The sequence below is a fragment of the Lampris incognitus genome, chromosome 5 (genome assembly GCF_029633865.1).
Source record: "Lampris incognitus isolate fLamInc1 chromosome 5, fLamInc1.hap2, whole genome shotgun sequence".
NCBI classification, from domain to species: domain Eukaryota; kingdom Metazoa; phylum Chordata; class Actinopteri; order Lampriformes; family Lampridae; genus Lampris; species Lampris incognitus.
In genome coordinates, this window is record NC_079215.1 from 21,887,062 (window position 1) to 21,902,809 (window position 15,748).

General features: G+C 43.1%; 1 protein-coding gene across 1 annotated transcript in view; it reads right to left on the reverse strand.

Moving 5' to 3' along the window:
- The window catches only part of LOC130112903 (zinc finger protein 721-like), a 79,623-nt gene that overhangs the window by 22,886 nt on the left and 40,989 nt on the right, over nucleotides 1-15,748 (reverse strand). The window contains exons 11-12 of the mRNA XM_056280426.1: nucleotides 15,017-15,115; nucleotides 12,932-13,884 (exon numbers count right to left, since the gene is read on the reverse strand). Coding sequence (XP_056136401.1) covers nucleotides 12,932-13,884; nucleotides 15,017-15,115 — 1,052 coding nt within the window. The remainder of the gene's footprint in view (nucleotides 1-12,931; nucleotides 13,885-15,016; nucleotides 15,116-15,748) is intronic.

Sequence of the window (15,748 nt, forward strand, 5' to 3'; positions counted from 1 at the left end):
ACATGGCGGCATGGTGGCCTAGTGGTTAGCACTGTCACCTCACAGAAAGAAGGTCCTGGGTTCGAACCCCGGTACTGTCCAACCTTGGGGGTCATCCCAGGTCGTCCTCTGTGTGGAGTTTGCATGTTCTCTCCGTGTCTGAGGTGGGTTTTCTCCAGGTGCTCCAGTTTCCCCCACTAGTCCATGGGCCAGACGATATTTCGGTACACTCAAGGTGGCAAAACTTACTTATAATTTTTGAAAGGATCCATGTCTGTAGATGATATTTTGGTATGATAACCATTCCTGAGTGGCAGCTGTATCACAGTTATCAGCTCATGAAGTTAACCACCCGCTAAACTAAATTGCATTTTAGACGCTGGTGCATATCCTGGTTTAGCCTCATGGTCAGGACATTTTTCAATGTTCTATAATATTGTCTTTGGTATCATTTTAAAGGGGACCTTCTTAGCTTTCATTCAAGCCCTGTTGTGGATATTTCTCACAAATATAGAGCTCACTTGAGCTCTTCAACCCGTCAATAACACACATCTTTCTGCAATTTTCGCTTAAACTATATACTTTCTTTTAGCCCTGTGGCATCTAGGAATATCAGGGACACAAAACACAAAAACTGGAATACTAACAGGACTGTAAAGATTGAGGAAATGTATAATATACCCATACTATTTCATTGTGTGAGGTGATTGTGAGCCTTAAATGAGAACTAGACCAAAGCCAGTTAGGTCACAAACTGGTCTCTATACATTTGTTTAAATACACAATCAAAATACATGATAAAAAGGAATACCATAGTGAGGTAATGAACTATTTTAATATTTTAAACAACATTGACATTTACATATACTTAGTCAATGATACATGTAATCCCATATCATTAGTGGGTATATGTAATGGTAATGGGTAGGGTAATGGGTATATGTGAATATGGTTACATTATTTTTATCAAGCTCTGGGTAACCAAGTCCAGAATCAACATCCTGTGCATCAATAGACTACTACCACAGTAATACCATCAGAATCATCACACTGTCATTCATCAAACTGCTCGTTTCTCTCATCATCTGACTCCCCAAGTTCAAAGTCCAGTTCTGGACCATCCTGCTGTTTTTGGTTACTGCAGGTCTGTAACCTGCACATGTCTGTGCATGGAAGTCCATTTGACAGGCACATGCAACTTGGCATTTTGCATGAATGCACACACTTGCATGTTAGCATTTCCAAGACCACATCTGGTGCAGGTGGGGAGCGCATCCAGTAAATGGCCAGCTTGCCTTCATCGTCTGTCCATCCATACTCAGTAGGGCTTGGCACCACAGGGTTAGCCTGCAGACAGCACTTCCATATTGCTGCCTGATAGTTGGCTCGTTGAACATGCATAAAGAGACAGTCTCTACATGGTGGCAGCTGGCTGGACTCAACCTCTCCCCTTTTGGTGCAGAAGAGCTGGTAACGCAGTTTGTTCACCTCAGCAGTGCTGCTATTAGCAACATACATCCGACAGGTGAACTGCTCAATTTTCTGGAACAGCTCATCACTCACATTCCATGTCTGTCCCAGTTGACTAAAAGTCTCTTGGCAGGAAGTGTGCTTTCTCACTATCTTCAGGGCATTCAGCTTCCCTCGACCAGCGAATGCACTGACAGTGTCGCAGCCTGTGAAGGCATGTAAGCCAATTAGGCTGTCACAGATGCTGTCTCCAAGTGAACTTGCCAGTTTGGTGATGTCGACAAACCGTGTGCGGTTCTGAGTCCCACGCTTCTGGTAGATGGGACAGGTGATGTCCTTCTGGAAGCCAAGACAAAGCACCATGACATCAGTGTCCTCAGCTGTGATGATAACTGACTTTGAGCCCGCATTTGCTGCATGCAATGCATGCAGGAGCAGACGGGTGTCAGCTTCTTCATGTGTGGAGTGCAGTTCTGCTGCTTCCTCACACCCATCTTCTGTCAACTTGTAGCAGGTTTCCTCACAGGTCATGTACAACACCTTGCCATGCAGCATAGCTCTGTATCGTGGGAGTTTCCACTCTTCCACCAGAAACTTGATGAGACTGGTCTTGTTGGAGGAACTGCAAAGAAATTTTCTCCACTGCTGGACGTGGTGTCCCCCTGCAAGATTCTTGTACTGGAGAGTGATGTCTCCACCCCGGTTCAGTCGTTCAGCATCTTTGATCGAAGTCTGGTGATAGACATCAAAAACAACATCAATCCTCCCACTCTGTGCTACCTCATGGAGGACCTGGGCTGACTCTGCCACCTGTGCAAAGGTTTTGTTGTTGCCATTCATTTTTTGGACCAGGCTCATCCCATCAATGATGGAAGTAGATGGGATTGGGATGTCTTCTGCAGGAGATACATTCTTTTCAAGCTCTCTGGCAAGTGCAGCCTTGTTTGTTTTTCGTAAGGACCCATCAGCATTTGCCAGTGCCCATGGTAGTGGGCCCAATGGGTAGGCAAGGACATCCTTCAGATTCACCTCCCTGCTTTCAGCCACCAGGATCATGTGACTGAAAAGGTTTCTATCTGCCTTCAGAACCACATCCTGTGCTTTCTTTCCATGAGCTTGTTTTGTGCTGACATTGGAGAATGTTTTCAGACTTTGCTTGGTCATCTTGTCGTGGAATTTCACAGGTGGTGGGTCTGCATCTAACCTTGTTTGCTGGAATGCTTGGTAGGCCTCTTCTCCTTTCTCAAGAGCTCTCAAGAGATCTATGGTCACATCAGGTGGAGCCATGTTGCCAGTGGAGAGGCTAACCAAATCAATCTCATCAGGGGACATAGGATTGAGCCAGTTATTCTCCATAAGGTCCATGAGAGACTGGACATCTGCTTCATCTCTCTTGATCCTTGGACTCTGTAGATCTGGATGAGACCATTTGCACCTGCCTTGACCTGTCAGGTCTCTCAGCTGTCTGAGGTACATGCTTCTATACTCAGCTGTGAGATAATATTTGGTCACAGCTCCTGGCTTCAAGCTGAATCCCTTTGTCCCTCCAGCTGTTTGGGTGTCTTTGTTCACCGTTTCTTCTATAGCTTGGTCAACAGGGATTCGGCCAAAGGGATTGGTGGAGCCCAGTTGGACTGAGAAGCCTCCTTCCATGAATTCTGTGTACACATCTGGGTGTGTGATGGGCAGCTCAGACATCTGGGCGTAGTAGTAGGGGAGGTAGCGTGCATAATTCATCCTGTCATAAGCAAAGCACCATGGGATCATTGCTCGAATGCTAGCCAAGTGTAGCATCCAGTCTCCCTCTCTGGATGCTCGGATGAGCCCCAACAAGATTTCAACCATGTCCAAATAGGACCTCCAGAAGTTCGAGAGGCTGCCGTTTCCACCTCTAAGGAACTCACGGTAGACTTCAAATAGATCCATGATGCGTGTACAAGAGCTGTTCTCGAGGACCTCCTTCAAAGCATGTTGTGATACTTCTTTCCCAAGGCTGTCAATGGTCTTCAGTGTCTCATTCAGGTGAACCATGTCATTCCTGTGAGTTTCTTCCAACCAGGACAGGAAACCATTCAAGGTCAGTCGCATGAGAGCCTCATACAGGAGCTTGTGTAGTCGCACTGCCCTGTTGTACTTGCGGCCATCCATAACACCAGCAATTGAGCCTTCTGCAATCATGCCAGACTCAATGCAGAGGTCTTTGAGTCCAGCATCTTGGAAACGCTTTCCTATTATTGCCAACAGTGTGCAGATGGTGTGGAATACCCCAAGCCTAACGATGATATCATGGAACTTGTCATGGTGTTTCCATGTGATCTCGACAGCCTTCGCATACAGGGCTTGGTCAAAGACACAGACAATCTTCCTCAGGCCTAAGCACTGCATGATGCTCAGTGACTGGTTAAGCACCTCGTTGACAGTAGACATTTGTGTCGCTGGAGCATTGATGGTAGGCAGATAGCCTATATTGTCGGGGATGACCGTCATCTCTCCTCGAGTCAGGATGTTGAAGCCTGTCCAGCTGCTGACTGACTGTTCTTCTTGTTGTGACATGCGTGCTAGGGTCCAAAGGAGTTTTTTCTCTCTGGCAAGCTTAGTATTGGCTGCAGTATCGGCATCTGACTTTTTGCTTTGTGGTGGCCCTACCCGTTGTCCAGCATTGTAAGTTGGTAACATTGGTGGGGGTCCATCAATGCTTCTCTTCTTTGTTTTGGGAACAGTGGGCATGGGTTGGACAGGAAGTGGGTTGACTGGCTTTGCTTGCACAGCAATCCCATTGACTCTGTGAGATGTTCCCTCACCACTGACAGTTTCTTCAAGACGGTCGATATTGTCCCAGGCTAAAGTTGTGAATATGCCAGGATGGATGTTAGCTGGAAGGGCAATGCCACTCCCTGATGACGAGAGTTTCTGGAGACACAGGGCAGTGTTGATCTCTTCCATCTGTGAATAGGACACACTGTGACCAAGTCGGTTGAGGATGTTTATCAACTCTACATTTCCTGTCAACGATTTGACACTGAATGGCAGAACAATGCGCTTGGAAGGCTTGGTATTTCCACATGTCACTGCATATACTATGTCATGGCCAAATGACTGCAGAAGGCACTGCACTCTCTGGGATGCATGATCAGGATCATTTGAGCCTGCGAGTAGAGAGTACAGGAAGATAATGAGCGACTCTGGAATGGTAGGACATTCTGCTTCTGGTTTGACTTCAGGCGGCCAGGTTTGAGGAACATCTTGACTTTTAATGTCTGCTCTCAATTTGATGGCTGCTTTGGCTATAACATCTTGTGCACTGACACTTTTCAGGGTCTGCAGCTCCCTTTTGAGAGACTGATTTTCTTTGGCAAGTTCCCTCATGGACAAGTTATCGGGATAGAGGAGGAATTTTCCTTTCTCATCAGGGAATATCTGCAAGGCTCCAGCAAACTCACTCTCCAGGTTTCGCCTTATGTGCTTCTTGGTTGATTCCTTGACTTGGGCAATGCCTTGGGAGTTCATTGAAGCTACCAGTCTAGAAGAGAGATCAGTCATTGTCATCACTTGAGGATTGCCAAAAAGCTCCATCCTGATGAAGAGGAACAGCTCTTTGTATGCCTTATTCACAGCAGCTTCATACTGGGCTGCAGCATCATCATCTTCATTGCTGGCAACCTCTCCTTTGGAAACCTCTTCTTTGGTGTAAAGTCTATAGCATGACCTGTGGTAGTGCCCTTCAGCTGCTACAAGGTCTCTACTCACAATGGCAAGGATTCTGCTGTCCCTTTTCTTTGTGGCTGCACTCCTGATCTTTGCATCAGCTCGCAGTTCTCGACACTGCACCAGTACTTCTCTCGTATTCTGTCTCTTGGAATATTTGCTGTTTTTATGACAAAATATGCACTCTGCATCATAAGTCCTAGATGTACTTGGAGCATGTCGAGCTACTCTCTTAGATTGTTTCTCTTCAGCAGAGACACAACTTTTCTTTTCTTTTGCAAGGAGGCCATCAAGAATTTGCTTCATAGTGAAGATACTGCGACACTTTCTGTGGTAGTAGATTGCTGGAATCTGTCCCTCAGGAATGTCTTTTGCCAGTTTCAAAACTGGTGCATGATTTCGTATCTGAGCTGCCCTGAGCAGAGTTCTCCATGAGTCGACACTTTGTAGTGAAACCAGCTTATCTGTATCATCAGAACAGTGGATAATGCACTCCACCCGTGGGCGCTTTGGTATTGGGTAAAAACTTGCTTGTTCACCAGTGGCCATATTCAGTCAGTTTTCACCTGCCACATACAAACAAATACATGTAACTTAGGTGTATGAACACTACTAAAACAAAGTTTACTTTGCTTCACCAGCATCATATTACCATTATTTATCTTACATAGCCACAAATAGATACATTACCTAGTTGCTATGCAACAGCTGTATTTTGTCCACATGAGGCCGCTAAAATCAACACAAGATGAAAGTTCCTCGTAGCCACTTTAACTAATCATATTAACATATACATTAAAAGAACATGCTAACATTATGGGAAATTAGCTTACAGTCTTCTCCATAGTGAGACAAGAAGATAGATACCAGTTGCCTCTATATGTGTTGAGTAGAAAGCTATCTGGCTGCACGTTAGCCTAGCTTAGCACAATGAATGGAAGTACACAGTATTGGTTATCCTTGGTTGTTGGCCAACTAAGAACTGTCCCAGAGTTTAAGCTAGGCTAATCAGTACCAGGGGTGTTGAAATGCTATATTTGTAAAAATCTGGGGAAATACACAATCGTGAGAGGCACAGAAACAGGTTTCCTGAAAGAAAAATGAAATAGCTGCTCATTTGGAAAGGTTATCATGTATTATTTTACTTCTGTTAGTGTACCAAATAAAATGGCACCAGTAAAGTTGTGTCACCTTGGGTGATATCGATATCTGGTCTGACCCATGGACTAACTGGCTTTGGTCTAGTTAGTTTCTTAGTAATAATGCCCTTCTAATTTAAGGTTCACAATCACCTCACACAATGAAATAGTATGGGTATATTATACATTTCCTCAATCTTTACAGTCCTGTGAGTATTCCAGTTTTTGTGTTTTGTGTCCCTGATATTCCTAGATGCCACAGGGCTAAAAGAAAGTATATAGTTTAGGCGAACATTGCAGAAAGATGTGTGTTATTGACGGGTTGAAGAGCTCAAGTGAGCTCTATATTTGTGAAAAATATCCACAACAGGGCTTGAATGAAAGCTAAGAAGGTCCCCTTTAAAATGATACCAAAGACAATATTATAGAACATTGAAAAATGTCCTGACCATGAGGCTAAACCAGGATATGCACCAGCGTCTAAAATGCAATTTACTTTAGGGGGTGGTTAACTTCATGAGCTGATAACTGTGATACAGCTGCCACTCAGGAATGGTTATCATACCAAAATATCATCTACAGACATGGATCCTTTCAAAAATTATAAGTAAGTTTTGCCACCTTGAGTGTACCGAAATAGGAAATTTTGGGCTCTGGCCCATGGACTACACCATCAAAAAGACATGCATGTTAGGGTTTATACTCCTGTCTGTGCCCTTGACTGAGGCATGACAAGACGAACTGGAGTTGGCCCCTGGGTGCTGCACGGCGGCTGCCCACTGCCTCTAGCTACACAGCTAGGATGGGTTAAATGCAGAGTGTAATGTCCCCATGGGGGTCAATAAAGTATCTCAAAATAATTATTTTTTTTAAAAATCAACAAAACACGACATCAGTACAGAGTATCTTTTTTCATTATTCAACTTCACTTAATCCATTTTCCATATCTAAAAAACTATCCTATAGACCTAATATCTCAAAACTCCACTATCCTTTGTTAACAACACTTAGAATAACACACTGTCCAGATTACCAACAATACCTAAAATAAAACGCTGGCCAGCAATACAAAAACAACAGTGCTTTAATCATTCCTCACAAACCACAACTCTCACCGTCATCACTCGAGAGAGACCCGGACCACACACAGAACAGAGTTAGGCCAGACTCGACCACAGACAATAAAAAAGAGACTAAAAACGCCTCTTTACCTTACTTTAAATGCCGCAGCGCCAGTGGATCAAACCAGACCCCGCCACTGTGGCTGTCAGCCTTTCCGGAGATATGTCTTGATGCATGCTCAATAATCCAGGTAAGAAAACCAAAGAAGGTTGAATCAGTTCATCTGGAAACAGCGTTTATTGAATAATAATAATCAATAAACGTTCAACCTTCTTTGACCTCCGGAGATACTGACATTTATCACACTGGGTGCCAATGAAATGTGGAGGAAAAAATCTGGGTTCTTTGAGAGTTGTGGAAATTGAAGAACAAGCAAACACAAAATGAAACTTTTAGTCAATCTTTACTGAAATTATTCAATTACGAGGTTAGTTTCCCAAAATAATACAAAACCAAACTGTTAAAAAAAAATCTGACAAGTTTCTGGTGCACACCGGGGAAGATCAGATGAAATTCCAAGAGCAGTTTCTAAGGCAAACCTTAAATACATTTCCAACAATCCTCTTTCACGTTCTTTCAACTTTTTGGCCATTTGCCAAAGTATGTCTTGAAATCTATTGTGTAATGCAAAGTTTCCGTTTTAGGTTCTGAAATATTTCCTGTTTCATGTAGTTTCACCTAAAAAGAGATAATTTGTACATGCGTGCACGTGTTTGTGTGTGTACTGAGCTTGTATCTATATGTGAGTGTATTTGAGACAGATATACACAGGTCTTGTGTGTGTATGTGTAAAATGTATGTGTGTGTATGTGTATGTTAGTGTATAAGATGTGTGCATCAGTGTCAAGTCAATTTTACTTGTATAGCCCAATATTACAAACTACAAATTTGCCTCAAAAGTGTGCATGTGATGACGGAATGGAACTTGATCTGTGAGGAAATGACCACAAAAAGTAAGAGTGTGTGTGTGTGTGTTTAATTTACAAGGATGTTTATGTGTAGTGTGTCTGTGAGAGAGGCAGAGAAAGACCATTTTAGGGATGTCCCGATCCGATCCACGGCATCGGTATCAGGTCGATACTGGCCCAGAATGCTGGATCAGATATCGGAGTGGAGAAAAAAATATGATCTGATACCTATCCAATTTAAACAATGGGGAAATCTAGCTTAAACCATCGCCTAAATGCTTGCATAGTGTATCTTCTTCTTCGTCGTCTTTTTCTTATTCGTCTTCGTTTTGGCTTTCTTCATATTAGTGCTTCCTGTGCCACGTACTTCCGGTTAAGCGGCGAAGCGTGTCAAGCGGTAACAACAGTGGTAGCCAATTAGTCGCATGTGTATGAGCGTTCAACCTAAAAGAGGGGGAAAAATCCAACAGTCGAATGTAAAATTTGCAATGCAAATATTTCGAGAGGTGGCAGCACTGTTGGTCGGTTTAACACCACAAACTTAATTATATATTTGGAAAAACACCACACGGAACAACACCAGGAATCTCGGCATGCAGCGGCTGTAAAGATAAGCGAAACGCTGCCCCCATACAGCAACAAGGCGAAATCGATAACGGACAAATCAGTTCAATTATTGTCCTGGACGACCAGGACAATAAACTGATCTTTCGATGATTGAAAATGTGGGGTTTCGACGCTTAATTGAGCACCTGGAGTCTCGCTACACTTTGCCCAGTCGCCATTATATAACAGAAAAAGCCATCCCTCATGCACAACGAAGTTTGCAATTTTTTTCTCCAAACTCCTGGAGAATGTAGACGCAGTTAGTTTCACAACAGAGCTCAGACTCAGACGTGAGTCCAACGTCCTTGTTGAGTCTGACCGCGCATTGGATAGACTCGGATTTTACCTTTAAAAAGGCGAAGTTGCATGCCCGAGAGTTTCGTGGCTCACACACGGGATTCCATTACAACTGCCGTTGATGAAATGCTGCGTGAATGGAAGATTAATTTAAACCAAATGCATGTAGTTTTAAGGGGTCATGCAAAAAATATGAAGGCGGCTATGGATCAACATGGCGTGGCGAGTTTAGGATGCTTCGTGCAGCTAATTAGAGTATGACAGACTGTTGTCGTAGCGCAGTGTTAAGGGACGCATTGGCCAACGGGAGAAAATTGGGCCACTTCAAACACTTGCCCCTTGCTTATTCACGGCTAGAGGACGTCCAAGTAGAGCTAAATATTTGTAGCTAATTGTCTGCAGCAGGAGAGCCAAACTAGGTGGAACAGCACCCAGTGATCGAAAGCCTCATTGCACAGAAACGGGGAACTGTCAGCGTATATAGCTGAATACGACCTGAGAGCCACACTTAACAGCAAACCGGTGGGGCCTATAGGAGAAGGCTTCCATGGTTCTGGTACCTTTTGAGGAGATGACAAGGGAGGTGAGCGCCTCCTCCGCATCTGCAGCTGATGTCATCCCCACTGGGTGTGTCCTGAAAATGTATTCTCAGTTGGGAAAACGAGGCTGACCAGGGGATTGAGACAATGAAAAGTACCCTCCTTGACGCAGTCAACAGACATTTTAACGACGTGGAATCTGAGCCATCATACTCGGCTACAACTCTGCTGGATCCACGTTACAAAGACAGGTAAGGGAATTTCTGTTAGCCTAATCTGATTCAACGGTGTGTGTGTGCGCGCGCGCGCGCGTGTGTGAGAGAGGGAGAGAGAGAGAAATGAGTAACAAATTCCTCACACCTCTATATGGAATTTCCACTATTATTTCATTATTTTCACAAAACACATATCAAGAGCAGACAAATAACTTGATATTATAGAAATTATTTGACTATTGATATTTGATATATTTTATCATACCAGGTACTTCACAAATGGAAAGGAAGTATTAATGGCAGAGGTAGGGAAGATGGAGGATGTGTTGAAGACTACACCTGACTACACCTGAAACTACAGCCTCCGAGCCAGCAGACCAGGCTGCAGGCACAACTACCAGCAGCTTTGGCAGCGTCTGATGAAATCCTGGAGGAAAGCATGGTATTACCTACCAGGATAATACAAGTGCTGACCTACCTCAGTGAGGCAACTACTCCACAGCCGGACAATCCCTCGCTTTACAGGAAAGCCAACCAACTTCGACTGCCATTCTTGGCAGCCATGGCAGCTAAAATTCTCTGTGCTCCCTGCACAAGTGTAGAGTGAGAGTCTCTTTAGCACAGCCTCAATTATTATTGATGTAAGAAGGAGCAGGCTGACAGCGGAGACCGCTGAAAAGCTTATGTTCCTAAAGAAGAATCTGCCCCTCATGGTTATGTGAGCAAACTTAATATGTTCAAGAGCTTTGCTATAGAGAAATAGCACCTGTGAAAGTGATTTGTTTTATTTTTACTACAATTGTTAAAAATAATGCAGCTAGGTCAGTACGGTCAGTTTAAACCGTGTTTGTTAATGTTATGTTATTTATTTGGAATGATACATATTTAAGTTGTGTTTTACAGTGCCATTTGCACATAGCTGCACTGTGAGGGATAGTTTTGTATGTTTTTTTACAATGCTGAAGTTTAAATTGTTTTGACTTAAAACCTGTTGGTCACTTAAGTACTGCAATACCTGTGTTTGTTTTTTTTTCGTAGTGTTTGAATAAAGGGTGGCAGTCTTTCATAACCCACTGTTGTTATGGACTATATACTGGGGAAGTATTTGTTTGTTCTCCATTTGAGTGAGATGTTTTTAGGTTGGTAATTGGCTATCATAAGCATGGCATGACAGATGAAGATGCAGAGGACAGGAAGAGGTGGAAACAGAAGATCTGCTGTGGCGACCCCTAACAGGAGCAGCTGAAAGTAGTAGTAGTAGTGCAAGAGTAAAACAAAATATCGGATTGATATCAGTATCGGCAGATAGCCAAAGCTGTGGTATCGGAAGGGAAAAAGCAGTATCAGGACAGCTCTACTAACTACAGTAACTAAATAACAGATCGATTATAAATCTAATATGCATAAACCATAAACCGATCCTCTTCATATGCCAGAGCAAATGTAAAACGGAGCTTGCTGCTTCGCCTGGTTCCCAGACTAAAAATCAAGTATACAGCCATGCAATCTCCGTATACAAACATTGGCAGTAGGTCATACTGAAGAGCTCAGCGACTTTCAACGTGGCACTGTCGTAGGATGCTACCTTTCCAACAAGTTAGTTCATCAAATTTCTGCCCTGCTAGATCTGCCCCGGTCAACTGTAAGTGCTGTTATTGTGAAGTGGAAACATCTAGGAGCAACAATAGCTCAGCTGCAAAACGGTAAGACACACAGGACCACAGAACGGGACCACTGAATGCTGAAGTGCATAATCATCTGTCCTTGGTTGCAACACTCACTACTGAGTTCCAAACTGCCACTGGAAACAACGTCAGCACAAGAACTGTTCATCTGGAGCTTAATGAAATGAGTTTCCATGGCCGAGCAACTGCAAACAAGTCCAAGATCACCACACTCAATGCCAAGCATTGACTACAGCTGGTGTAAAGCACATCACCATTGGACTCTGGAGCAGTGGAAACAGTCTTGACGGATGAATCTGGGGCCAGGGGAACGCTACCTGCCCGAATGCATAGTGCCAACTGTAAAGTTTGGTGGAGGAGGAATAATGGTCTGGGGCTGTTTTTCATGGTTTAGGCAAGGCCCCTTAGTTCCAGTGAATGGAAATCATGCACACAATGATATTCTAGGGAACTGTGCTTCCAACTTTGTGGCAACAGTTTGGGGAGGCACTTTCCTGTTTTACCATGACAATGCCCTGGTGCACAAAGTGAGGTCAATAAAGACATGATTTGCTAAGTTTGGTGTGAAAGAACTTGACTGGCCTGCACAGAGCCCTGACCTCAACTCCATCAAACACCTTTGGGATGAATTGGAATAGCAACTACGAGCCAAGCCTTTCCACCCAACATCATTACCCAACCTCAATAATGCTCTTGCGGCTGAATGGGAGTGTATCCCCAAAGCCATATTCAAAATCTAGTGGAAAGCCTCCCTAGAAGAGTGGAGGCTGGTGGAGTTAGGGATTTTATGTGGAGTTTGGTGTGGAAGAGCTGGATTGGCCTGCACAGAGCCCTGACCTCAACCCCATTGAAAACCTTTGGAATGAATTGGAACACCAACTGCAAGCCAGGCCTTCTCGCCCAACATCAGTGCCCAACCTCACTAATGCTCTTGTGGCTGAATGGGGGTGAATCCTTGCAGCCATGTTCCATAATCTAGTGGAAAGCCTTCTCATAACAGTAGAGGCTGTTATAGCAACAAAAGGGGGGACCAACTCCATATTAATGACCATGGTTTTGGAATGAGATGTTCAACAAGCACAAATGGGTGTGATTTTTGGATGTCCACATACTTTTGGTCATGTAGTGTAATAAAATACATAAATAAGTAAATCAAAAGTAAGACAATTGAAGAAAATCTTTCCAGCCAGGCAGTGCCCAGTAGAGAAGTGAGCTGCAGCTGAGAATCTCACATTTAACACTGATAGAAAATCACATGTTCATTACCTCAGAGCTAATGTCCTTGGCCACCTCTTGCTGAGAGGATTCTCCACGAGTAGCTTGAGTTGAGCTTGAAATGGGGCTTGTGGCGGGTCCATTCTTGGCGTGAGTACAGGACCGTTTGTGGTTTCTTAGAGTTCCTGCTAAAGAAAAGTTCCTCCCGCAGTCTGTGCAGGTGTAAGGTTTTTCGCCTGTGTGAATCCTGGTGTGCCTGCGTAGTTCTCCCGGGGCGATAAAAGACTTGTCACACTGGGTACAAGAATAAGGTTTTTCTCCTGTGTGTGTCCGCATGTGTGTTGTTAAGGTCCACTGCTGCGCAAACGTCTTACCACAGTCAGAACAGCGGTAGGGTGTAATTCCAGTGTGGAGACGTTCATGTCTCACCAGCGTACCTGACAAGGCAAATTTTTTGTCACAGTAGGAGCACTGGTAGGGCCTCTCCCCTGTATGAGTTCTTATATGATCTCTCAGCTCTGCTGCTGAGTTACAACTCTTGTCACACTCAGAACAAGGAAACTTTTTCCTCGTGAAGCCAGCGACAATTTCGCAGTGCATTGCATCTAGGTGTGTTTTCAAGTGCCAATGACGAGAAAAGCTCTTCGGACAAATGGTGCATTGGTAAGGCCTCTCGCCGGTGTGTGTCCGCCGGTGTAGTCTCAGTTCCCCTTGGCTGGCAAACTTCTTCTCACAGAAAGTGCAAGGGAATGGTTTTTCTCCTGTGTGAACACGTTCGTGAATCATGAGCAGTCCTTTCTCTGGAAACCTTTTCTCACACATAGAGCAGGGGAATGGTCTTTCTCCCGAGTGAGTCCGTAAGTGGCGCTGAAGTTTAGAGGCGTAAGGGAAATCTTTCCCACACACAGAGCAGGTGTGTGTTGACTGTGCTTTTCCATTCTCACTTTGACCAAATGTCTTTGATGATGGTGTCTCCTGATCCCCGTTGCCGGAGGTAGCACTCTCTTTTAGGGAGAAAAAAAAAAAAAGACAAGTGAGCAAATGAACATTAGTATGTTCTTGAGAGCATGCAAACAAGGAAGATAACTACAAAAACTAACCAGTGCTTCCTTAACCACAAATAAACTTCATATTCATTGCCACTCTTCAGCCGGTAATTCTTCCCTGGCATTGGCATAGTTTGTTTCCTTTTTCAAACTTTATTCTCCAACAATAAATGTTTTAATGATTTTACCTGCGGTTACTTCCCCCCGCTGCTCCAGAAATTAATAAGTTAATGTTTGGTGTACATTGCAGTAAATATTTGTAGGTGCTGGCCCCTGTCAAATACGTGCTATCTGTCTCTGGCCAGGTAGCCTCATAAATGTAATGTTGTGAGACTGGGAATACATCAAAATGCAACTTTTCTAACTGATCTTATTCTCTCTTTAGTCTGCATCATAAATCTAAATGGCTGCAAATTTGGGTCCCTGATAGTTGCCATGCCTGCAAACAGACCTAGCAAATTATGAGACCAAAGAATTGAACTAAATTATGTTATATGTGCCATAAAATTACAGCTCGTGTGAATCAATGCTCTTTCCCCTCCCCCTGACATGCGTGCACACACGCACGCACGCACAAACACACACACACACACACACACACATTAAAGTGTTGACAAGTTGATACACACCTTAAGAAATTAACAAAAGACTAAAATAAGGCAATTACTTGTTTCATTTACTTTTGTTTCATGAAGAACATTCTAAAGGGGTTCGTAAATCTTATTTGCAATTGTCCAATTAAAATAAAGTTCAAGTAGTTATACAAACTGATGAGAATGTTTTGACAGAGCTTTTTTTTTTAAAGTTTGAATTCCATTGGATTGTATGAACAGAAGTGTATTTTTGGAATGCTGAAACAACTGCAGGATTATTTCCATGGTAACCTTGTTAGATAAAGGCTGCTCCAACAGTTAATTAGCACTGCACAATAATCTACATTACTGACATAGAACCAAGTTCTTGCAGTCAAAATTCAAGTAATTTCTTCACTAACCATTTAATTGCCCATTATCAATTTCATAAAAAGCTTCCATTAAAATGACAAAAAACTGGAAATATTGACCTTTGTTGTTTAACTTGAGTTACTTACCGAGATGGGAAAATTCCACCTCCTCTCCGTCAGAGTTGATAAGGCCTCCTATTTCTTGCTGATCCTCTTCAACCAGCACCAGAGCGGGGCTTAATTCTTCTGGGTTTTCAGAGCTCATTTTTCAGATTATGAACAACCTTGTAGAGTACAAAGATAAAAGTGAATGATCATGAGACACGGTGTAATTTGAAATAAATGGCCTGAAATTAGATTTTGCCAAAAATCATGTAGTGGCATCAGAACTCTCCTGCCAATCATCTTGGACATGTTAAGACTCACTGTTAGAGCATTTATTCACTTGACTGTTTGCCAAGTAACAAATAATAATACAGCTGAGCAAAAAAAAAAAAAATACACAGGGTCCAGGTACCTCTACAAAGAAACATCATAACTATGATTATGCTTTGATTATTTGGGTTTATTTAAAAATTTATGTTACTGTGACTTAGAGCAGCATTTTCTCTTCACACTAGCCCCTAGTATAATAAATTTAGGAATGTCCTTAAGATTTCTTTGCTCACATTACCTGATCAAAAACCAGATGGTTTTTAGCAAGCTGGTTAACCAGCAAGCTAACTTGGCAAAATAAGTGATGTTAATGTAACAGCCAGCAAAAAAAAAAAGACCTCCAAAAAGGTTGCTATTGAGAGCTGAGAAACTTAATTTGCTGAGTCTTTTCTCTGAACATCAACATAGTTCAACAGGGTTATCATTTAAGCCTTCAAAAACCAT